At 32.8% G+C, this 26090-nt stretch overlaps 1 protein-coding gene across 2 annotated transcripts in view; it reads right to left on the bottom strand.

The window, feature by feature from the left end:
- The window catches only part of NCAM2 (neural cell adhesion molecule 2), a 497247-nt gene that overhangs the window by 181629 nt on the left and 289528 nt on the right, over positions 1–26090 (bottom strand). For both annotated transcript variants that reach the window (XM_007164135.2, XM_007164136.2), the window contains exon 6: positions 729–846. In XM_007164135.2, coding sequence (XP_007164197.2) covers positions 729–846 — 118 coding nt within the window. The remainder of the gene's footprint in view (positions 1–728; positions 847–26090) is intronic.

The following is a 26090-nucleotide window of genomic DNA, read 5'->3' as shown; positions in this document are numbered from 1 at the left end:
TAGAAGTGATTCTATAAATATTTACAGATTTGCTTGAGTAGTAACCTCAATTAATAACTAATACATATTTAAAAGACTGTCCATTTTTAAACTTTAATTGTCTCCCTTTGAACAGTGTGAGCCACAACCTAAAAGAGTGGAATATTTTGATATCTGTCTGATGTTAATAGAAATCAAATAGCATTTAAAAATTCAAAAAAATATATAAAAGTGAACTGTAAAACAATAGATTTAGAATAGAGAATTTATTCATTTGAACTTTTTGTTACATAACATTAAATTTATTGAAATTGAATTCTACACAACTACCTTTTTCTGTAATAATATGGTACACAAATAAAATATGCAATTATATTTAATAAAATATAATTTGGTACACATGCAACAGTGGTGCCATCCACACTAGAATTTCCACTTGTGGGTACTACTCTCTAGTAGGAACAATAAAATGGCTGAATTTGTCACACGGCTCCTGGGCCCATTTTGGCCAGAAACATGCTTTTTAGATAGAATGACCAGGGCTATGAGCGCAGCCTTTGACTTGGGTTAAATCATTCTGTTGCTCTCTTTAACAAGTTAATTTAACCAACTTAACTGAAAACGAAAATCATTTTCAACTGAAATTCAAAAACAATGTTTCCATTCTGGACAAAATGATAAGACTGTAAATATTTTTCCAGAAGCCTGACTATGGACACAAGCCAAAGGGATGTGGGTACCTAACCTACCTGTACCAGGAAATGGTGGGCTCAGGAGAGCCAGAGGCTCTGCAGGAAAATGTCATCTCCTCTCCTCTCTCTGCTGTGGCATTAAAGGATTTCTGAGGCATTGTGATTGCTGGCGGCACTGAAAAACAGATGAATGTAGATTAAATAGAGATGAAAAACATTTTACCAACACCACTGGGACTTTTTTACTGTTGTTTTTTTTTCTTTTAAAGCTAAGCTTTACAACTTGATAGTTCACTTCTGTACTTATATCAAGAGGACTGACTTGGTTGCATAGTAAAATGACTAAAATCACTGATCTGCCTTCTAATGTACAATAGTTAGATAATTCACTGTAATGCTGTTTTACTATTTTTAATCTATTAAACTAGACTAAAAATAAACTAGACATTTTAGCAAATATATATATATATTTACATATACACACACTTTTATGAACTATTTCTTACAGAAAGTCAGACAATACCACCCTGACTTACATCAATACTGAGATCTACTTGGAGCATAAATGGATTTCTTATTTGGGTTCTCATCGGTGTACGTACTTCTATAAGCAAGCATTCACTGCTTCAAGACAGGGCTTTCAAATTAAGTGTCAAACCATAATGTTCTTTCTGATTAACTACACTTAATTTCTTCAAACAACTATAGAACATTTTATGAAGAGAAACTGCTTAATCCATAGAGAGTATGAAATAGATTTTCATGAACAATTCAATTTTAAAATTAAGCTTCCCCAATTTCTAACTAATTACATTGCAAAAACTGTGTATGTTGCACATTTTGAACACGTTGAAACTGTTACTGAAATGCACTGTTTGCAATAAACAAATCAATGACATCCATAACAGAAGCTAAAATTTCAAAGTAAAGCATAACTTTTTATTTAATTTACACTTTTATGATTTTTCAATTGAATATGATGAAATGATATTCCTAAAATTAATTATTTAATATATTTGATTTTACATATCCTAAACAACATGACCAGACAGGCATTTAGAAATGTGATTTTAATTAAATATCTCTACAATAGCACTCAGGTCAACACTGATGTTGCATTATCACAATTGATGGTGGGGATAGGAACTAATATGTATCTTAGTAATTAAGCACAATTAATCAAGTTTCTGCCTTTATGAATTTAGATACAAGGTGCATGACATGACATGCTGGCTGTAAAGTAACATAATAATTACTAGTATTACAATAGGATGGACTTTTCTTTTTTCAGACGTTAACTCTGCATTTTAAGTCATTGAAATTTGACTATAGTATTCTATAGTATTCATGTAGATAGAAACATTTTCAAATGGAGAGCCATATGTTCCAGTTCTTGTCCTGTTACTGTTACTAACCTAAACAAGTTATTTATTCTTTATCGTAATTTTCTTATCTATAAAGTGAACCGTATATGCTGGATGATCTCTAAGAATTAACAAATCTTCATCTCTGTGTTTTATGGTATGTTAACTCTGCTAATGACATATGTGTTCTTACTCGTAGTGTAGATTAGTAGAAAAATATTAATATTACATGTTTAGATACTTTGAGGTACTTTGAAGACTAATTCTAGAACTATTCTGAAGAAAAATAGCATCAAAATCTGCAGAGGTTTTCACTAGTTCAGACGTCAAGATGTTCAGGCAGTTTGTTAGCTACTGTTTAGACTGTACAGCATTTTTACATATATTACCTTATTGCTTCTGAACTCACTGTTGAGTTGGATTAAATCATTTTAAAAGAGGTAACAATTATACTTCATCTGATTATTTTTTTCTCACAAGACCAGCATCTACTCTATTTTAACTTTTTAAAAATAGTTTTGGCATTTGACTATATCTGAAATGTCCAGTGTTAATAACTTTACCAAGATTTATGTTCTGTACCCGTTAAGTAGTCAATCCTTTGTAAGTTTCTGTTTTCGTATTTTAGCTTCAAGAAACATGGGGATGTGTAGAGAAGTAGCTCCATAACTTACATGGAAGCTTTGGTTCACCTTCAAGTTATAATTCCCCTCACTGGCTGCTTATGCACCAAAGACATCACTAATTTGACATCTTAATCCCCCTTCATCAACAGTGGAATCCAGCTAGTCTACGTGTCTTCTGTGTCTTGCAGTCTTTTTCCCCACCCACTTTCCTTCAAATGTTTTTTGGAAGATAAATAATACGGTATTAACCACGAAATACTTGTATGGTTCTGATTAACAAATACCAATAATTTCTACAAATTTATTCAGGATAAGGATAACAAACTCCACTCTACCATTGTCGGGAAAGCAACTATTTTCTAATTTATTGATTATTCAGATCTGTCCTAAATGTATATCATCAAATATATTCACATGTAGATCCTTTAACTGGCAGAGGACTGCTAATCTTAAGACTCAGCCTTTTCATAATTACATTTTCTTGTTTTTACTTTTAAGGCTCCATGACACTTAGACATTCACATAAGAGAGGACTTGGGGAAGATAGCAGAGTAGGAAGTACCAGGCATCTGTCTCCACAACTACACAACAACTGCACTGTCAGAATCTGTCTAATGTAACTATCTTGAAACTGTGGAGTCTATTGAATGCTTGCAACTTCCAGGCAAAGACATGGAAGATAAACTGTGGTTAATACTGGTCAGTTTCAGCTGTTAGTACAGTGGCAGCTACCTATCCCCCTCCCCAACTAAGGCAGGTAGCTGTGCACATGTTCCTAGAGTAGGTTGCACAAAGAAAGCCAGGATAGGCAAAAAGGACTTTGTCATTCAGATATCAAGGATCTGTGCACTGATCACTGACTGATGCTTTTGATCACAGAGGTGCAGATGAAGAGGTAGTGGCCATTGTTGTTATACCTCCCACAGTTGTTGTGAGATCCAGGGGATTTAATGAACTCTCATTCTTTTAGTCCCCACTTTATTCTTCTCTTTTTACCATCTTGGGAGCCAGACATTAAACACTAGGACATTCAAAAACAACTGCATGGGCTTCCCTGGTGGCGCAGTGGTTGAGAATCTGCCTGCCAATGCAGGGGACACGGGTTCGAGCCCTGGTCTGGGAAGATCCCACATGCCGCGGAGCAGCTGGGCCCGTGAGCCACAATTACTGAGCCTGCGCGTCTGGAGCCTGTGCTCCGCAACAAGAGAGGCCGCGATAGTGAGAGGCCCGCGCACCGCGATGAAGAGTGGCCCCCGCTTGCCACAACTAGAGAAAGCCCTCGCACAGAAACGAAGACCCAACACAGACATAAATAAAAAAAAAAAAAAAAAAAAAAACAACTGCATATAATGTACATATTAGAAAGTGACTATGCATGTCCAGGGAAAGGTGTAGGCTTAGAAAATACCTGAGGATACCTTAAATTTACATCTCAGGCTGATCTTTGACATAGAGACAGCCTTCAATAATAATAATAATAACAATAATAATAATAATAATAACCAGTAACAGTAAACCCTGGGATTGAGAAAGAATCTGATTTCCATAGGAAGCACTTATTATGTTCAAATATCCAGTTTTCAGAAAGAAAAAATCACAAGGCATACAAAGAAATAGGAAAGTATGGCCCATTCAAAAGAAAAATTAAATCAATAGAAACTGTCCCTGAAAAAGACCTGAGGGCAGATATGCTTGATAAAGACTTTCAAACAACTGTCTAAAAGATGCTCAAAGAACTCAAGAAAGAAGTGGAAAAACTCAAGGAAACAATATATGAAGAAAATGGAAATACCTATAAAGATATAGAAAACCTAAAAAAAAGCCAAAGAGAAATTCTGAATCTTAAAATTACAATCACTGAAATGAAAAATTCATTAGAGGGATTCACAAGCAAATCTGAGTAAGCAGAAGAAAGAAAGAATCAGTGAATATGAAATAAGGCAATGAAAATTCTTGAATCTGAGAAACAGAAAACCAAAAGATTGAAGAAAAGTGAAAACAGCCTAAAAGACCAGTGGGACATAATCACGTAGACCAACAATCACACAGTGGGAGTCCCAGAAAGAAAGTGAGAGAGAAAGGGACAGAGTGAATATTTGAAGAAATAATGGCTGAAAAGTTTAGCTATGAATATAAACATCCAAGAAGCTCAACAAAATACAACTAAGATGAATTCAAAGAGGACCAGGCCAAGACACATTATAATGAAATTTTCAAAAGGCAAAGGCAAAGCGAAAACCTTGGAAAGCAGCAAGAGAAGAGTGACTCATCACATACAAGGGATCCTCAGTAATTATCGGCAGATTTTGCATCAAAAACTTTGGAGGACAGATGGCAGTGGGTGGATATATTCAAAGTGTTACAGGAAAAAAAACCCAAAACTGTCAACCAAGAAACCTATATCCCTGAAAACTGTCTTTCAACAGTTAGGGAGAAATTAATGCATTTCAGATAAGTAAAAGCTGGAGGAGTTTGTTACCACTAGACCTGCCCCGCAAGAAATGCTCAAAGGAGTCCTACAAGATGAAATAAAAGGACACTAGAGAGTAATTCAAAGCCATATAAAGAAATAAAGAGCTCAATAAAGGTAAATACATGGGCAATAAAAAAGCTAGTACTACTGTAACAACAGTTTGTAACTGAACTTTTTTTCTACATGAATTGAGACTAATATATATTAAAAAAAATATTAGTATGATTTTAACTATGTCTTATAATTCCAGATTTTGTTTTCTACATAATTTAAGAGACTAATGCAATTTAAAGAATTGTCAGTTCATGTTTTGAGACATAAAATGAAAAAAGATATAATTTTGTGATATCAACAACTAAAAGGAATGGAGTTAAGCTTTAAAGGAGCAGAGTTTTTTTATATTTATTTAAGTTAAGTTAGTATAAATTTAAATTAGAGTGTTATAACTTTAGGACATTAAATGCAATACCACCAATAACCACAAAGAAAATAAGTATAGAATATATACAAAAAGAAATGAGAAAAGAATTTTAAAGTTTCACTACAAAAAATTGACTAAACAAAAAGAAGACAGTAACGTAGGAAATGAGAGACAAAGAAATCTATAAGACATTTAGAAAACAAACAGCCAAATGACAGAAGTAAGTCCTTCCTTATCAATAATTACTTTACATGGAAATAGATTAAACTTTTCAATAAACAGAGATTGGCACAATGGCTAAAAACACATCATAAAATTATGTCCTATCTATAAGAGATTCACTGTCAATAACGAAGACACAAATAGATTGAAAGTGAAAAGATAAAGATATAATAACCAAAAAAGAGAAGGGGCGACTATATGAATAGACAAAATAGACTTTAAATCAAAAAGTTTACAAGAGGAGAGAAACATTGTATATTAACAAATGTTCCAATATAGCAAGAAAATATAACAATTGTAAATATTTATGCTCCTAATAGTAGACCGTCAAAATACATGAAGCAAAAACTGACATAATTGAAGGAAGAAATAGTCCTACAATAATAGTTGGAGACTTCAACAATACAGTCTCGATAATGCATTGAATGACCAGACAGAAGATAAGTAAGAAAATAGAGGACTTACACAACACAATACACAACTAGTTCTCACATATATACAGAATACTCTATCCAAAAAAGAGAGTAAACACATTTTCTCAAGAGCATGTAGGACATTTCCCAGGATAGCCCATATGTTATGTCAAAAATTAATCTTAACGTAAAGAACTAGAATAAAAGAATAAACACAACCCAAGCTAGCAGAAGAAAATTAATAATAAATATTAGAAGAAAAATTTTTTAAATTGAGAATAGAAAATAATAGACAAAATTAATGAAACCGTAAGTTGGTTTATTAAAAAGATCAACTGAATTGACAAAACTTTAGCTAGATGGACTAAGATTTAAAAAGATAAAACTCAAATTATTAAAATCAGAAACGAAACAACATTAACAATTCCAAAGGAATAAAAAAGGATTATAAGAGGACACTATACAAAAATTAACTCAAAAAGAATCAGACCTACAAACTATAAAACCCTTAGGAAAAAATATAAGGCAAGAGCTTCATGACACCGGATTTGGCAATGTTTTCTTCAATATGATAACAAAGGTGTAGGCAACAACAAAAAAATAGAGTAAAAAGGCAACATGCAGAATGGGGGAAATATTTAAAAAGTGTATATCTGATAAGGGATTAACATCCAGAATAGATAATGAACTCCTAAAACTCAGCAACAAAAAAAATACATAACCCAATTCAAAAATGAGCAAGAGGACTTAAATAGACATTTATCCAAAGCAGATGCACAAATGGCAGATAAGCACATGAAAAGATCCTCAACAGCACCCTTAGGGAACTGCAAGTCAAAGCGACAGTGAAATACCACCTCATATCTAATAGGAAGGCTACTATTTAAAAAATAAAGTACAATAGCAAGCGTTAGTGAGGATGTGGAGAAATTGGAACTTTTTGCATTATTGGTAAAATGGAAAACAGTATGGTGGTTCCTCAAAAAATTAAAAATACAACTGCCATGTGATCCAGCCATTTCACTTATGGGTATATACTCAAAAGGATTTTGAGCAAGGCCTCAAAGAGATATTTGCTCATCCATGTTCATGGCAGCATTATTCATAATATTTAAAAAGTGGAAGCAATACAAATGTCCATAGATTAATAAATGGATAAGCATTATCTTGTATATGCATAAAATGGAATATTATCCATCCTTGAAAAAGAAAAGAAAATTCTAGCTACTTGTTGTAGTATATCTACAACATGAATGAACCTTGAGGACATTATGCTAAGTGAAATAAATCGGTCACATAAAGACAAATACTCTATGATTCCACTTATTGTGCACTTAGTGTAGTCAAAAACACAGATACAGGAAGTGGAATGGTGGTTGCTAGAGGCTGGAGGGAGAGGTGAATGGGAGTTACTGTTAAATGAGTATACAGTTTCAGTTTTGCAAGATGAAAAGAGTTATGAGGATGGATGGTAGTGACTGGTGCACAACCTTATGAGTGTATATAATACCACCTAACTGTACATTTAAAAAATGGTTAAACTGGTTGATGTTATGTTATGTGTATTTTACCACAAAATTGAAGCAATGTAAAAGGAAAGTAACATAAGATACCTCAGGCCCTGGCCAAGAGACTAGATGGACCAGGTTAACACCAAAGTACCTTGTAGCTTTAACATTCTATAGCGTTATTCTCAGTGTATATGGAAAATAATTTAGTTTCTTTCCTCAGGTCTTTCCATGCCTTCATCAGCACATGGTTCTTTCCATTGCGTATAAACACTGAAGAGAGGTAAAAGTGAAACAACTAGGAAACTGCATTTGCAAAGCTGATTCATATTACTCAAGGATGCTAGAAAATTGCAACTTTTTCAGTTTAATTCTAAGACTCCTCCTTTGATAAGAAAGCAAGTATCTTCATTTTGCAACTTACTTCTTCAGCAATTTTTTCATATACCAATTGCTTATAATATCATGTAGTAAAAAAGAATGGTGTTTTAATATGACATAGGCACTCCTTATGCAATAAGATTTAAATTATGTAAAATGCATTTCCATCATGATTTTGATGTTTCCAATGGTCATATCATGCATCAATGATGTCAAATATTCATGTTTTTAAACTTTATTTGTTTTATTTTTGTTTGTTTTGCTCTTCACTACTACCTCATAGACTATTATATCACCTATCCTTTCTTAATTTTCATTAATATTGGTTCTGGTTACTTGCATTAATCTTCCATTTCATATTTATGAAGTTGGTCAAATTAAAGTGCTATTTAATAGAACTAAGTTTTTTTGGAACTCAAAACACATACACAATATCAAGTGATTAACATAAAAAAGCTAACTAATTATAAAATTTCATTGTGAAAGAAAATCTAGCTCATTGATCAAATGCATATAGTTAGTTCTTTTCATATAAATGTAGTCAGTGGTTTCCAATCTTGAGTGTCAGCATACTTAGTATTACTGCCTTGCTACAGAATCAAGCAATATTTTTAATGTACTTGATTTAGAATTAATAACTAATTGGCAGGTGTTTTCCACATATATGTTCCTAATTTGTGAATGCAGTAAATCAGTAACATAATTAAAATTATCTGATGAGCACCGAGTTTTAAAATCAAACCTATCTGAGGAAAGCAGTAAGAGTTCTGTTTGATACCATCATATTAAGAGATAGTGAGGATCAAATTGGCCTATTATGTTGCTTTAAAAAAATTTCAAGGGAAAAGTTTCCATTGCCATCTTAAATTCCATTCTTGGTGAACCGTAATATGAAAGCCTGAGAAACGGTGGCAAATAAATATTACCTTCAGTGAACAAGTACAAAAGACTGAGAAAATGTTAACTGAAGATTTGGTACATTATCATCATTATGCTTTTCTGTATTTTCAAGTTTTTGCCAAATAAATCTGATTTTTATATTCTTTTAATTTGACTTTTAAAATAGATCATATTCACGGGTTCAAAAATACAATAAAATAAAAAGATACACGCAGAATTCTTGACCTAAACCCTTTCCTCATTAACCACTTTATTACTTATATTTCTTTATGCAAGCATTAACACACATTTTTGTTTCCTTTTTCCTTTTACAAACTATACCCTTTTCTGTACCATGTTTTTATTCTCAAGTTAATGATACATGTAAGGGATATATTCATGTCACTACATAAAGAATTTCTTCACACTTGTTCAAATTGCACAGTCTTCTACCCTGTGGATGAACTATTGGTCACCTGTATGTATGACCAAAGAGCAACCTATTACAATCTTTATCTTCTGCAATCAATGCTGCAACTAATTATCCCAAAGTAAAATTGATTTGTCAAAAGGTAAGTGAATATATAATTTTGACTAAAGACTAAATTAGATGTTCCAAATTACCCTTGGTGGTAATTATGCAATATTCTATTTCAACAATGGATTATTTTTATAACCAAAAAATATAAATGAGGAAATAAGAAAATAAAACAATAAAAACTGAAATTAATAATTTTCATATAATTTAAGAAAGCTAATTTATAGCTGAATGTCTACAAACTATATAACCCCCAAATAAAATCTTATTAGGGAAAAGTCACATGAAAAATTACAGTTGAAAGCATGGAAAACATTACTTTCATTTTCTTTTGTTTCCACTGTAAGAGGTAATAATTAAATAAAAGGCCAAAATTAATATGGAAAATCCATCAGCTCAAAACAAATCCAAAGATTTTAGACATCTTGATGAAAAATTTCACCATTAAAGTTGGCCATTTTTGTCCTTTTTTAGTGTACATTTTATGATTAACAATATTTTATAGGAGAGGTCCTCAAAGGATGTTTCAAGGACACCTGAGGTCCCCAACACCCAGTTAGAGAATCTACGAGGCCTGCTCTCTTCCAACCATGTGTCTATGTGATGATAGATTTTCTCCTGCAAATGTAAGTTATTTGATTATGCTAATGGAGGGAAAGTTCAATAATCTCTTTATCTAAAAGATTCCTTTGCTCACATTCAAAGATATGCCACAAAAGTTTGCAGCTGGAAATATGAGAATCCACCTGTCTTCTGTTCAGGCACACATTAGAGAATCTCACAAAAATGTGAAAAACAAGAAGCCACTCTTTCACTATTTTTCAAAATGTAGTTATTTTTCATAAATACATTATTTAGATTAGCATGATTATTATTTTGACAAATAATAAATTAACTTTTAAAAATTTAAATGAATTAAATATTTTTAAAAGTCTCAGTTTCCATGTGTAATATAATACGATATATATCTATATATGTAAAAATAGAAATGATCCACATAAACAAAACTTTTGGGGATTGTCAATAATTTTACAAGTGTAAAAGAGTTCTTAAGAGAAAAATTTTTGTGATCATCTGGGGAACAAAATGAAGTGGAACACAATTTAGTAATTTAAATTAGCATTTAAAGAGAAGTCATATAAAACTGCCAAGAAAAAATAAATTTAAAATAAAAGCCATAGTATATGTTTAAGATTAATCTAAATGGATGAAGTTTCAGAACATATTCCTAGAGAATTAATAATGATCACGTTTGAGAAATTCTGGAGAAAAAGTATCTGTTGGGAAGTGTGAGTTCAAGGATTTCAGGACTGATCAAGAAAAAAAACACAACAAGGTGGCAGCAGTACATAATGGGCTTTATTTGGGTGGCACTTGGACAGGTTGCATGAGAGGATAAGTTATTCACAGCAGGACACCTTCCAGAGACTTCGTGTGTGTGTGTGTGTGTGTGTGTGTGTGTGTGTGTGTGTGTGTGTGAGTGTGTGTTTGTTTAGGGACACCACCCATAAGGGGAGGAGAGCAAGGAAATTCCTCAGAGAAAGGGGAACTTGAGTAGTGAGCTTATGTGTCTATGTGATGTCACTCATCAGCATAGCATGGTGTCTTTCAGTTGGAGAGCTCCAGAGGGCAGCAGTAACTTGGGATCCTGCATAGGTCCAGAGTTAGTCTTATCTATGGCTAGCAGAAGGTGGGTGCAGTTCTGAAGGATGTGCAAAGCAAACTGATTCTAAATGGTTAAAATATGCTTATTTGGTTTAAATATGCTATATTTAAAACCATTGGATTTTAAATATAAAATACACAAAATTTTGAATTCGGTGCCAGTGAGGTTTTTGAGCTAATGGCCGCAGCCTGCTCTGAAGAAGAAAACAACATTAGCACCAATATACAGGACCCTTCTTTGGCTCATTTGTGTAACAGGAATGAAAGTAATGTTGAATGAGGGTGGAGATATTGGAGAGAAAGGGTTATCTTTGTATTGAAAACTTGTCAGTTTACTATATATAATATCTGAGCAGATACCAGAGGAAATCATCAAATGATTATATAGCTCATAATTTGCGGAAGTTACTATTACATTTTTTAAAAGACCTACATAATTATGTTTTGTAAGCTCAACATAATTTTCATCTGTGATAGCAGAAAGGAAGAAGAGTTGAAGCCTCTTTTATTTTTTCCCCTATAAGTCTTTTAATTTTGCCTCAACTAAGTTAGAAATATTTGATCTTAGATATACTACTGTCAAAAGTCAATAAGTAGCCTGAGCTTATTCCTAAAATGTGAGCTAGATATTCTGAGTAACACTGGAGTGATAGAGTAGCAATCAAAAATGAACTGCTGTACACCATTCCAGTTAGTGTATTTAATAATTCTTTAGAGTTAAAAAATGAGAAAAAAACCCCGATCTCATACACGTCAATAAGATTAAAAATAATATTACAGAGTTCCAATTCTGGGTAAATTGGAGAAACTCCTCTACATTTGTCTCTATCACTCAATTTATCTGTAACACTTAGACAAAATGCATGGATAATCTGTTTGAGGATTCTGAAATATAAATGGTAGCAGGCATATTGCTAATAGAAAAATATCAGAATTTCAAATACTAGGAGACAATCTATCAGAGAACCATTTTTTTTTCTTCAGAATCCCTGGACTGAACTGAAGGCAGTCCAAAACCCAGAAGTGGGAATCAGCATGGCCTGAGAGAGGTCCAAGAGAAGCCTTCTAGTTCAGGTTCAACGAGCAGGAAAGAAGTCTCCTGGTAGTGACAATGGCAGCAGGGAGGGAGCTTGTAAGTGTCTGTCTGAGACAGGGCAATCTTCCTCTTTAATCAGAAGAGTTATGGTCCCAAGATGGCAAAGCAAACATACCTACTGCTTTTATCTTTCTCTTTCCTCTGGCTAACTGACCCTGAATGAGGGTACATTGGTGGTAGAGAGGGGATAAATAAACCCCAGTTTTCTGATTATAGGACTGAAAAATGAAGACTTAAAGAATAGGTAAGTAGTTGAGAGATAAAAGGGTAGGAAGAGCTTGGAAAAGGAACCACATCAAGTTATTTATGAAATCTGGAGCTCAGCCCTGAGCTATGAATGTGTGGATGTAATCTTAAACAGCACAAAGACGTTGAGAACTGAACTAAGAGACATCCTACCCCACAGGTCCTGGAATGGCCATTGGTTCATATGTGAGACAGATCTGAAAATTAGTGCAAAAGTTTTTAAAATGAAACTGATTTTGAATCCACAAACCACAGAAGGCTGGTCACAGTAAGTGGTTTGAATTTAAATAAATTGATTGCCTGCGAAAATAAAAATATCAACATTCTCCAAAGAACTGAAATAAAACCCAGAATCTCATAATATTCAAAATCCAGGATATAATCTAAAAAATGCTGGCCTATGAAGAACTAGGAAAATCTTATGTTAGTGTTAAATGCCAGTGACATACTGAAACGTGCTTTATTATCTAAAAACTACTTTAAAGCAACTATTTTAAACATTTTCCAAAGAGTAAGGGTGAACCACCTCAGAATAAATGGAAAGACAGTTCCTGTAAAGACATACAGTATATTAAAAATAAATGAATAAATATTAGAACTAAATTTATAGTAACAAAGATATTCATGGGTGTGCTAAATGGATATGACAGAGGAAAGAGTTTCTGAACTTAATGAATTACCAATAAAAATTGTCCAATCTTCAAAACAGAAGGAGAAAATATTAAAGAAGAAGAAAAAAAAAAAAGACACAGAGCCTCAGGAACCTGAGAGACAACACCAAAATGTCATCAAATCTAAGAAGAAAAGGAGAAATAAACATCATGGAAAATGTATGCATCTACGTTTGTATATGTATACCTATGTATATGTATCTATAGAACTAATGTCTGAAAACTTCCCAAATTGGCAAATGATTTTGAAAACACAGATTCAAAACCAGCTGTAGTCTTGAAACCCAAACAGATAAGCCCAAAGATGTTCATGCTGCAGGCATGTCACAATCAAACTGCTAAAAACTAAAGATACACAAACACAAAAGTGTGTTATTTATAGTACAACAATAATTCAAATAACTGTGGATTTCTTATCAGAAACAAATGGAGGTCAAAAGAAGGTGAAACGATATTTTTAAAGTGTCAAAAAAGACAGATCTGTCAAAATAAAGTTCTGTGTTCAGCAAAGATATCTTTCACAAATGAAGGTAAAGACATTATTGTTCTCAGATAAAGGATGAGTAATACAATGTCTGCCAGTAAACCTGATCCGAAACAATTGCTAAAGGGACCTCTTCAGACAAAAGAGAAATTCATACAAAGAGAAATTCTATCAGAGGAAACATCAGACTTCAGGGATGAAGAAAGAGCAGGAGAAATGTTAAATATCTAGGTAAATATAATAGACTATTCTCCCCTTGAGTTCTTTAAAATACAGTTAATGATTGAAATAAAAATGCTTAACATTGCCTATGAGGTTTTCACTAAATTCAGATGTAACATAGAAGACTACTAAGACATAAAGAAGAGAGGAGTATAAGGATCTATATGGTGCTACAATTTTTACAATCCAATTACAGTGGTAAAATATTGGCTCTAAGTTAAAGAGGCACATCATATTCACAATAGCAGGCACAATCACAAAAAAACAGAAAAATGTATAGACAGAAACATAATAGATAAAATAAAATAGAACACTAAAAGTATTCACAAAACCCAGGAGAAGGCAGAGAAGGGGAAATAGAAGGACAGAAAGCAGAAAGAATAAACTGAAAACAAATCAAAACAAAAATCTAAGAGAAATGTAAATGGTCTAATCTCATGAATTAAAAAATATATACTATCAGAATGAATAAAGTAATTAAATCAACTGTATGTTCTCTATAATGAAGCTACTTAAAATATAATAATATAGGTAGATTAAAAGTAAAAGAATGGACAAATATATATTGTTCAAACACCAATCCAAAGAAAGTTGGAGTAGCTATGTTAATATCAAACAAAGTAGATTTCAGAGCAAATAAAATTACATGATATAAAGGGGAATACTTCATAATGATAAAAGAGCCAATTTTCCAAAGGAAGACAAATGACAATCTTTACATGTGCATTCATCTCACAAAAAAGCTGCGAAGTATATGAAGCAAAAACTGACAGAATGGAAACAAGAATTAGATGAATTCACAATCACTCTTTGTGACTTCCAATCTAAGAAACTAGAAAAAGAAGAGCACAATAAACCCATATCAAACAGAAGGAAAAAAGAATACTACAAATAAGAACAGATATCAGTAAAATAAAAAACAGAAAACAAACAAGGGAGAATTCAAAGAAACCAATGAAGATTCTTTCAAAGATCAATACAATTAATAAACCTCTAGCAAGACTCACCAGGATAAAAGGAGAGATAACACAGATTGCTAACATCAGGAATTGAAGGTATTTCACTACAGATGCAACAACATACAGTAAAAGAATTTTAAAAAAGGAATAACACAGACAAGTCTATGTACACAAATTCAACAATGCTGAAGAAATGGAACGTTTCCTTGAAAATCACAAACTAGTGAAACTAACTCAAGATGAAATAGGTAACTCAAATAGTTCTGTAACTACTGAAAGAATGTAATATGTGGTTAAAATCCTTCCGAAAAAAAAATCTATAGAAGCAGATTGTTTATCCTATGAACTTTACCAAAAAGTTAAAGAAATAATACAATTTCTACACAATCTCTTTAAAAAAACATGAGGGGGGAACATTTCTTGACTCATTTTATGAGGTCAGCATTATAAGGATAACTTAACCAAAGATAGTACAGGAAAAGAAAACTACACAAACCAATATCACTCATTTAGGTAAGCACAAATGTATTCAATGAAACTTTAGAAAATAAAATTCTGCAATACACATACAAAAAAATACATCACCATCAAGTGGGGTTTATTCTGTGAATTGTAAAACTGGCACGATACTGAAAAATCAATTAATATAATTCAATTTATTAACAGTTTAAAGAAGAAAAATTATTCAGTAATGTGAATTGATGCTGGAAAAGAATTTGACAAAATTCAACATCCATTCAAGATAAAAACCCTTCACAAGCCATGAACGGAAAAGAATTCTTTATCCTGATAAAAGATCTTGCCAAAAATTTCCAGCTAACAGGCAACATTCAGGTAAAAGAATGAATACTTTTTTTCTAAAATTGGGAACAAGTAAGGAAGTCCTCACTCAACCCTCCTATTTAACATCATACTGGAAGGCAAATGCAGTCCTAAGTAAGAAATAAAAATAAAAAGCATACAATTGGAAAAGAATAAATAACTTTAATACAATTTGCAGATGCACTATTGTTTTCATTGAAAGTCCAAGAATCTACAAAAATATTCCTAGAACTAAAAAATGTATGCAATACAGTCACAGAATATAAGAAAAATACACACAAAAATCATATTTCAATATACATACTTGCAAGAAACAACTGAAACCAATTTTTTTTAAAACCATATCCATAGTTCCAAAAATATAATGCTTAGATACTAATCAAACAAAACTCATGTATGGGATCTGAATGCTGAAAACTACAAAAAGTCAAATGAAGCAAAAAAACAAAATACATTAATAAATGGAGAGACATACCTTGTTCATGCATTTGTAGAATCAACAAAAAAAGTATAAAATTTTCCAAAACTGATATCGACTCTATAGAATTCTAATTAAAATCTCAGCAGTATATTGTTTCATAGACAGACATGTTCTAAAGTTTAAATGGAAGGCAAAGAAACTAGATTTTGCAAAACATTTTTGTAGAAGAAGAACAAAGTCATACAAATCATACTACTTGATTTTAAGGTATATGTAAACTTATGGTAATTAGGGCAGTACGATAATGGTACAGAGATAGACACATAGATTAGTGGAATGGAATAGTCCAGAAATAGATGCCTATAATCCAACTATGTTTTAAAAGTTTTATTTTACAAAGTGCAAAGGCAATTCAATGGAGAAAGGATAGTCTTCTAACAATGGCTTTTAAACAATTGGATATCCATATGCAAATAGGTGAATTGAAGCACAAAACTCACTTCCTATATAAATATGAGCCCCAATCATATATTAACACATATATGTGGAATCTAGAAAAATAGTACAGATGATCCAATTTGCAGGGCAGGAATAGAGACACAGACACAGAGAACAGACATGTGGACACAGGGAGGGGGGAACGGGGGGACAAAGTGGGAGATTGGGATTGACATATATACACTGCCATGTGTACAACAGATAGCTAGTGGGAACCTGCTACATAGCACAGGGAGCTCAGTTCAGTGCTCTGTTGTGACCTAGATGGGTGGGATGGGGGGCGGGGAAAGGTGCCAGAGGGAGGGGATATATGTATACATATAGCTGATTCAGTTCTTTGTACAGAAGAAACTAACACAATATTGTAAAGCAACTATACCCCAATAAAAAAAAAAAAAAACGATAATGCATGAGGCAAGAGTCCTGCTAAGTTTTCTACAAAGTGGCCCATTATATGCATGAGAGGAAGATGAGAAACTACCACTCTGGAAGACAAAAAAAGCCAAAAGGCTAATCTTAATTACTGAACTGCCCCGTATTGGTCTGAAGTTTTTTTAGAGTGGATCATGGAGGCAACATTTGAGGGGAGTCTCAGTCTCACTGGCTGACTGTGCTTTATTAAAATCACTGAAGCGTAAAAAAATGAACCCCAAATGGATCAAAGACCTAAATTTAAAACATAAAAGTATAAAAAGTTTAGAAGAAACTTGAGAAAAAAGTCTTTGTAGCCTGGGGTTAGGTGTAGATGTCTTAGACATGATACCAAAAGAATGGTTCATAAAAGAAGATTAATAATTGGATTTCAAAATTAAATTTTTTCTTGCTTTCTGAATGACACTAAGAGAAAGGAAAGATAAGCCACAGTGTAGGGAAAAAGAACCTACAAATCACAAATCTGAGCAAGGAATTGTATTCAAATATATAAAATAATCTAAATTCAACAGTAAGAAAATGTGCAAAAGATGAACAGAGACATCACTAAAGAGGCTGTTTGGAAGGCAAAAATGCATTTATAGAATTTATAAAGGACTCTTGAACTGTAATAGTGAAAAAATCCAATTAGAACATGGGCAGGATATGAAGAGACATTTCACTCAAGAGGATATACAAATGAGAAATAAGCACATGAAAAGATGCAGGAAACATGCAAAGAAGCAGGAAACATGAGACATGATGAGGGAGGAAAAAATAGTCAACCAGAACTGACCCAGAAATGACATAGATGATAGAATTAGACCAAACCATCAAATTATTATAACTGCATTCCATATGTTCAAGAATCTACAGAAAAATTGATCATGTCAAGAGACTTAGAAGATAATTAAAAAATAAATTTGTACATATTAAAACTAGTGTCTGAAATCAAACGTACATGAGATAGGACTAACAGTAGATTAAACATTGCAGAAGAAAAGATTAATGAACTTGAACATATAGCAATAGAAACTATCCCAAAAGTAATACAGAAAGAAAAAAAAAAACTAAAAAAAACCCCAAAAACACCAAAAACAAAAAACAGAACATCTGGGAACTGTGGAATAAGTTCAAGTAGCCTCAAATATGTGAAATTGGAGTCTCACAGGAGTGTGGGACAAAAAACAATATATGAAGAACTAATGACCAAAACATTTCCAAATTTGGTAAAAAGTATAACTCAAGTTTGTCAAGAAAACCCAAGTACAAGAATGAAGAAAATTACACCAAGGTATATTGTATCCAAATTGCTTAAAACAAGTTATAAAGAACATTCAAGAATCTGCAAGGACCAAATGGGTGGTACACTTTATGTACAGAGCACAAAATAAGAATGAGAACACACTTTTCATCTGAAATCACTCAGGTCAAAAATAATGGCTCAGAATTTTTAATTTACTGAAATTTAAAATATTGTTAATTTAGAATTCTATAGCCAGCAAACATTCATTTCAAATATGAAGGTGAAATAAACATTTTCTTAGACATTAAGTAGGTGAAGTTAATCATCCTCAGCAGACCTTCACTGTAAAAATGCTAAAGGAAGTCATTCAGGCATTTGGGAACAGACACCAGTTGGAAATCTTGATACACATAAAGAAATAAAGTGCTGTGGAAATGGTAACTATGTAGATAGATGTAAAAGCCTTGTTTTATTTATTAATTAAGTCATGTTAAGAGCTAATTGACGATTTAAAGCAGAAAACAACAACAACAACAAGAAACATATAGTATGAAGATATGGTAGGCAGAATAAGGTCCCCTCCTCTGCAAAGATGTCAGTGCCCTAAGCTTAGCCATCTATGAATACATTAAGTTACAGGGCAAAGGGACTTTGCAGATATAATTAAGATCCTAGACGTTGAAATGGAAGAGTATCCTGTATTATTCAATCAGTGAGCCCTAAAAAAAAGAGAACTCCAGCTGGAAGAAGTCAGGAGATACAGCAGAAGGGAAGTCTGAAATATTCCAGGTCTGAGAAGGATTTAAGGCACTGTTTTTGTCACTGGAGGAAGCACCCGGGGGAGGCCTCTGAAAGCTAAGCACAGCCCCTCCAGGTGATAGACAGCAAGGAAAGAGAACCTCCATCCCACAGTGGAAAGAGAGTGAATTCTGCCAACAACCTAAATGATATTTAGAAGAGCTTCTTCCCCAGAGCCTGCAGCAAGGAACACAATCCTTCCACCACCTTGATTTTATAAAAATTGTAAAACTAATTATAGTATTATTATATTTTTTAATACCCTGAGCAGATCCCAGCTGAGCCTACTTGGATTTCTGACTTACAGAAACTGGAAAATAATAAAGTTGCATTGCTTCAAGCAGCTGAATTTGTAGTAATTTGTTACTACAGAAATAGAAAACTAATACATGATTTGATATAAAAAAACCTGATGACAACAGTACAAGGGCTAGAAGAGGGTATTATTATTCAATATGTGAAATAGTATCATATCACTTGAAAAATGACTGTGAAAATCAACTGCTAAAATAACAGAACAATAAACTATAATTAATGAGCCAAAACAGAAAATTAATGACGGATTAAAAATATTCTGAAATCTAAATAAGGCAGAAATAGAAGAAAAAAGGGAACAAAAAACAGATAAGAAAAATAGAAGAAAAATAGCAAGACTTAAATCCAACTAAATCAATAAGATATTTAATATAAATTGTGTAAACATTCCAATACAAAAGCAGGGACTGTTAGAATTAATACAGAAAAAGAAATAGACCCAATTATATACTGTCCTTGAGAAACAATTAGGTTAAGATTAAAGGGAAGGAGAAATATATGCCATGGAAATGCTAATTAAATGGTAATGTTAGTTTTACTGATATCAAAGTAGGTTTCAGAGCAAAGAATATTACCAAGGATAAACAGGATCACTTCTTATTAAAAAAGAAGTCAATTCATCAAGAGGATATAATTCTAAACTTCTATGCATATAATAACAGAGCTTCCAAACTCATGAAGCAGAAACTGCTATAATTACAAGGAAAAATAGACAAATCTATATACTTTCGTTAGAGAGTAAACAGCCCCCTCGTAATAACTTATTGAGCAAGTAGACAAGAAGTTAAAAAAGGATAGAAAAGACTAGATCAACATTATCAATTGACCCTAACTACTGATGTTTACCAAAACCCCAACCAAACCAGCAGATTACACTTTCTGTTCTACTGTACAGGAAATACATTTGAAAAGATCTAAATCAAAAAAGTGTCTTTTCCATAACATTAGAACCAAATTAGAAATTATGACAGAATAGTATTTGAAAAATCCCCATGTATAATATTTGGAAACTAAATAACACAATTCTAAATAACCTATAGGACAAATAATAAAAGGGAAATTACAAATGTTTTGAACTGAATGACAAAGTGTACACAAAATGTTGAAAGTTGTGCAAGGAAATTAAAGCAGTACATACAGCCGATTCTTGAGCATCAAATGTATTCATTAGAAGAGAAGAAAGGATTCAGATCAGTGCCTTGAGGTTTAAATTTAAATAAACATAAAAAGAAGATCAAGTTAAACCACAGATAAGATAAAACAATAAAGATCAGACTGGAAATTGATAAAATATAAACAAGTAAAATTTTAAAAAAAATCAATGAAACTAAATCTGTTTCTTTGAGAGACCAATATAACTGATAAAACTGGCCATACTGATCAGAAAATAGGGAATAAAGGACAGTGACAGCGTGGTCGACCAAAAGAGCAAGAGAACCATTCATGACTTTTGTTTTTCAAAATGGGCTGCACTAAAGGGTAACTTAGGAAGCAATATCAGTATTTTATTCACACCGCAAGTTACTTAATGACCCGTATCTCTTGCCTTTATTATTTATTTGCATCATATCCTATGACTTTTGTAGAAGTATAAGTATCCAGAGCATGTCTCTCCAAAGTAATTTAGACATTAATTGTACTGAATGTCCATCAGTTCCACAATGTCAGGTGGTAGGTTGGTAGTAACTTTTAGTTACTGTTTGATTCCATGGAATGTTAAAAATTTTCCTTATTGCAGTATCTCCTGGCCCTCTACAGATTTCTTGAAGCTTTGTTGTTGTTGTTGTTATTGTTGTTCAGATAGTGTTGTTATTATTTTACAAATGATAGGATTCACTTCTGTATTTATTGACCAAATGTTAGAGAAAAAAAAAAAAAAAAAGAACAATTCTTACATGACCAAGAGGTGCCGTTCAGAAGATAGGTGAGTTCACAGTAGGGTTCTGATTCAAACAATGAGAAAATTCTGCCTTCTCTTTTAATTGGGGATTAAAAGTAATATGTAGAAAAATAAAAACATACTTCTCTATAGGCTTTCAAATATGACATTGTTCCACTTTAAGTGTACTCAGGAAATTCTGGGCAGAAGAGAAATAAAGATAGAAGAAAAGGTAAGAAGCTATATTAACTATTCACACCAATTAATTATTGGTGCTGAGGAGAAGAAAAAGACGTGCCTAGATCTTTGTAGGTTGTCTATCGATCTACCTAATTTTCTATTATCTGAAAATTCTAAAATAATGATTGGATAAGTATTAAGGAGAAAAAAATATATTTTTTCTTTCCTTGTATTCCCAGATTGCTAATCTTTGAAATTAAGTGGGATCGTTAGGAAGAAAAATGTTTTGGGATCATTAGGAAGAAAAATGTTTTATCAAATTAGAAAATATTCTGGTTTTGATAAATGCTTACTTTTTGACCTTTCGGTGAATTATATATTATATAATATTGTTATAAATTACCAATCCTCTCACAACTTGCAGTCATTAAACTGACTTAAAATATCTCTCTGCATGTTTGAGTCAATTATATTACTGATATACAAGAGGCTGGCTTACTACCTTTTATGTTTGTATATATGTTTTACATTATATAACATTGCATAAAAGTTAAAGAGAAAAATTCTGACTTTTCATTTTTAATAAAAAGAAAAGTATTTTCTCCTAATTTTCTTAACTTTAAGAACTGGCTAGAAATAGGTAGGAATATAAAATACACTGCCTGAGGGTCACTGCAGGAATAGAGGTATACATTCAGATACCTACTTGCACAAATATCTCTGGCCATTGTCATCAACTGTTGATTTTAATGTTCGAAGGAAAACTAAAGACACAATTGCTTTAAAATTATACTACTAGGTGTTTTTCATCTATTCTCAATTGTCCCTGCTTCCATTATCCCAAGTCTGAACCAGCTGTTAGTGGATCATTCTTCACAAATTTACAAAAGATTCAGAAAATAATGAATCATTATACTTTAAAAGAACATTTTACAAAAATAACACTCTACTGGCTGTATTTTTAAATTTAAAAGTTATTTCCAGGTCTTTTCATCATTTTTTGAGTAGTGTGGGAGAGCATTTTATTTAATTAAGGGCTAGGAATCTGATGGAGGATGGGCATGGGTTAAAGCAAGACAAGTAATTTTGATCCTCTTTAAAAATTTACCCATGATTTGTGTATAAGTGTGTGTGTTTGTGTTTGTGTGTGTGTGTGTGTGTGTGTGTGTGTGTAGTATAATTATCTAGTAAAAAGAGTTCAGAAACGTATAGTAAAGATGGCCAGCAAATTCACCAAGTTAATAAAAATGTAATAAGGTATAATAATAAAATCAAGGTAGCCACTGGGAAGTTAATGAAAAGAAAGGTTTTAGGCATTTGGAAAACCTACCTAAGATCAAGTAAAAAGCAGGTATGAACATAAATATGTTGAAAAATATTGGAAAAATACCAGTAGTGCATCAATGTTTGGTAGATGAGTGAAGTCAGTGATTAGAAATAGAATATTGAAGTCATGGGGCAAGATTTCTCTGAAATTATCAACCAGACCTACCTGTAAATTAACCCACATTCTCACCCATTTTTGATTCATTTCCTCCAGGCTCAGCATAAAATATATCGTCTTTATGTTCAAGGTAAATCTTCCTTACAAACGTCCTAACACTCCAGTCACTTCCTCTGGTCCTCATTCAACTTTGTAATGTTTCCCATTTAATAGCTGGTTCCAACAAGCTGAGGTAATAGGTGCTGTACCTTCAATACTTTTCTTATTCAGTGAATGTACATGTACATTTATTCTTTAAGTCATTGCAGTCTGAATGTTACCCAGGCCATGCAAATGATATTGTTCACCATAAGGTCTCTTGTAAACTCATAATTGCCAAATTCACCAGATATATTTCAGTTCCCTACTTATTGATCACTTCTGCTTGCATTTACTACTTTGGAAGCCTAGAACCCACATTAGAAGTCTTGAAATTAAGCCTTTATTGCTCTTGCCTCTGTGACACACTTGTAAACACAACGGCTTTGTTTCAAACACTACCTGATTATACACCTTCCTCTTCATTTCTTTGTCTTTTAGCACAGATCCTACTTATCTCTGACTTGAACTCATTTCTTCTCCCTGCCTCCATCCTTCTCTCTCTCAGGTACCCTGCTCCTAAATGGCAGCTCATCTTTGTCTCTTAGAAGAAAGCCCATAGTCCCCCATGATCTGGTCCCTCCTGCTTTGCAGCTACATCTCCACCTAATCCCCAAACCAACTGACTAACATCACCATCACTCCCTCCCTAAAACTTTCATATTCCAGTAACAGTTACAGTATTAGATCTTTTTTTCACATCCTATACTCTTTTTGCTTTTGCAGATGCTATTTTATCTGTCTACAATACATTTCCCCTTTTTGTTCTACAAAATAATACTTTTTCATCAATAGATTTATCCCAAATACTAAGTCTCTTCTTGTGCTACATTAGGTTCCCCTTCTTATTATAAAAGAGTCTATAAATATCTATAAAAAATGCATTTACTATATGCTTTTGTATTCAGCAGCTCCATAAACAATCAGGGACTTTAGGAAAGTTGATTATTTTAAGTTTTTGAGATAAAACTGTAAGTGCTTTGAGGGATATAATGCTCTATTAGATCTGTTAGTATTCTGAGCCTAACAAAGTATGAAAAATATAGCCAGCACTTCTCATTTACCTGCTGAATAAATATATAAGTGCAATACAAAATAACATCAAAACTATAGTCAAAAATATTCAGTTGAATTCCCAATATATTGATAAGGTAATTAAAAAATTCATAAGAAATGAGCACCATCAGGGGAAAGTGGGATTATAAGATGTCTGAGGCACACTCAGGGAAGTAATTTCAGATGTATTCCTGGGTCAGACAGCATTTAAAATCCTTAAGTAAGAAAAAGCCACTGGCATTGAATTTGTCTGCTTTTCTGTGATAACAAATAACTCTAAAATCTCAGGGCTTAAAAATGTGTTTTACTTCTTATTTATGTTCTGTGTTTGCACCTGCAGATCAGCTGTGACTCTGCTCCACGTGTCTTCTCCATGATGCCCAAGGTAAAGGAGAAGTCTCTGTTAGGGCCATGCTAGTTTCATGGCAGGAGGAAAGTGCAAGAGAAGTAATATGTGATTCTTCTCGAAGCTTAATTTCAGCCATAGTGTATATCATGTTTGCTTATATGCCAATGGCCAGAGCAAGTCATATCATCAATTGGGTGGAGATGCATAAGCCTTCCACTAGAAGCACCACACTTCACATGGCAATGAGCAGTGATGTATAACCTCTTAAAGGGAGGGGAGATAAAGATTTGTGAAAAACTATACACAGGCATTGAGAAATATCGTAAGAGATTCATAGAGGGAGTTAAGGGAAAAAAAAAGATCCTTAACATTTGGTATGGCTGGTACTATAAACTAGCAAGGATACCTTTTAACTAATTGTTGAAAAAATAGACTATGCATTGGAAGAAAGGAAATGTGAGGGAAAAGTTGCAAAGAGCAAACAATGGAAAAAAGAAGAGCTTCTTCCAGAGCCAGGACTTGGCAAGAAAGCAGTGAATGTGAAGAAACATTTGACAGGAGTATTTGGTTAGGACTTCAATATACTTAGAGATGAAAGGAGTTGAAAAAGGTCCATGATGAAGTCCAAATTAGCAAGAATAAAAATTAGTAGCAAATAAGAGAGAGGTATGCATTATAAATTGGGGAGAAAAGCATGTAATAAGTCAAATATTGTAACTGAAGAAAAATAAGATCATGTGGATAAAGTTGGTGCTTTTATTTTATTATTAATTTTTGCAACCTCAAAGTTTTCATTGAACATCTGCAAGAGGTTTTGTAGGAGGTAAATAATAAAAGATACTTTTAGAGAGGGCTCAAGATTTAAAAGGAGTAGGTAAGCAGGGCAAGAGTCAATAAGACTGGAGAGCATGATTTTTCTGACTGAAGTAAAGGCAAAATGTGAGAGAAAAGCACAGCTGTCTGGTGGCATTAGTCAATGCATTCCTTGGTCCAAATGCATCATCCAGAAAGGGGAATAAATCAATGGTTGATTTTGTGAACACTGTTATTTTGAAGAAATTGGTTCCAGGAATTCTAAGATATGGGAGTTTGTGACCATAACAGGGAAATGTGACTAATAAGAAGAAGTGGAGATAAAGCAGTGTTCTAGTAAAGAAGGTCAGATTAGGACATATAATTGATTCTGTTAGAGGAAAAGTGAGAGTGGAAGGAGGATGATTTGCTTTGGAGGTCAGTGTGATGCAGTCACAACAGGATATTACATACATGATTGATGTGAGTTGCACAGAAGAACACATTCCAGTGTTTATCTCCTTATGAACCCCAAAATAAGAAGTATAGACATAGAAATAAATATTCCAGATTGAATGCAGATCATGATAGACTTGAAGATTCAAACTTTGTTAATTGAACCCACTTATACCCAAATAATCCTTCCTTTAAGAAAAATGTAATCACATTTAAACACTCTCAGATAATCTAGTGTGGAGATAGAACATGTTATAACTATATTAAAGTAGAAATTACAATAGCAGAATGGATAATAAAGGCTTAATATGCTACATCTGCCAGATGACGTTTCCTTTTTCACATCAGACTCAAATTAATGTTTTAGTGTAAAAATATATGCATAATTTTACATATACATACATATATAACATACAGCATAGTACATATTTATATACTGCTTCCTA

The sequence above is a fragment of the Balaenoptera acutorostrata genome, chromosome 4 (genome assembly GCF_949987535.1).
Source record: "Balaenoptera acutorostrata chromosome 4, mBalAcu1.1, whole genome shotgun sequence".
Taxonomy (NCBI): Eukaryota; Metazoa; Chordata; class Mammalia; order Artiodactyla; family Balaenopteridae; genus Balaenoptera; species Balaenoptera acutorostrata.
The sequence above is the reverse complement of the archived record's forward strand: the minus strand, read 5'-3'. Positions and strand labels throughout refer to the sequence as shown.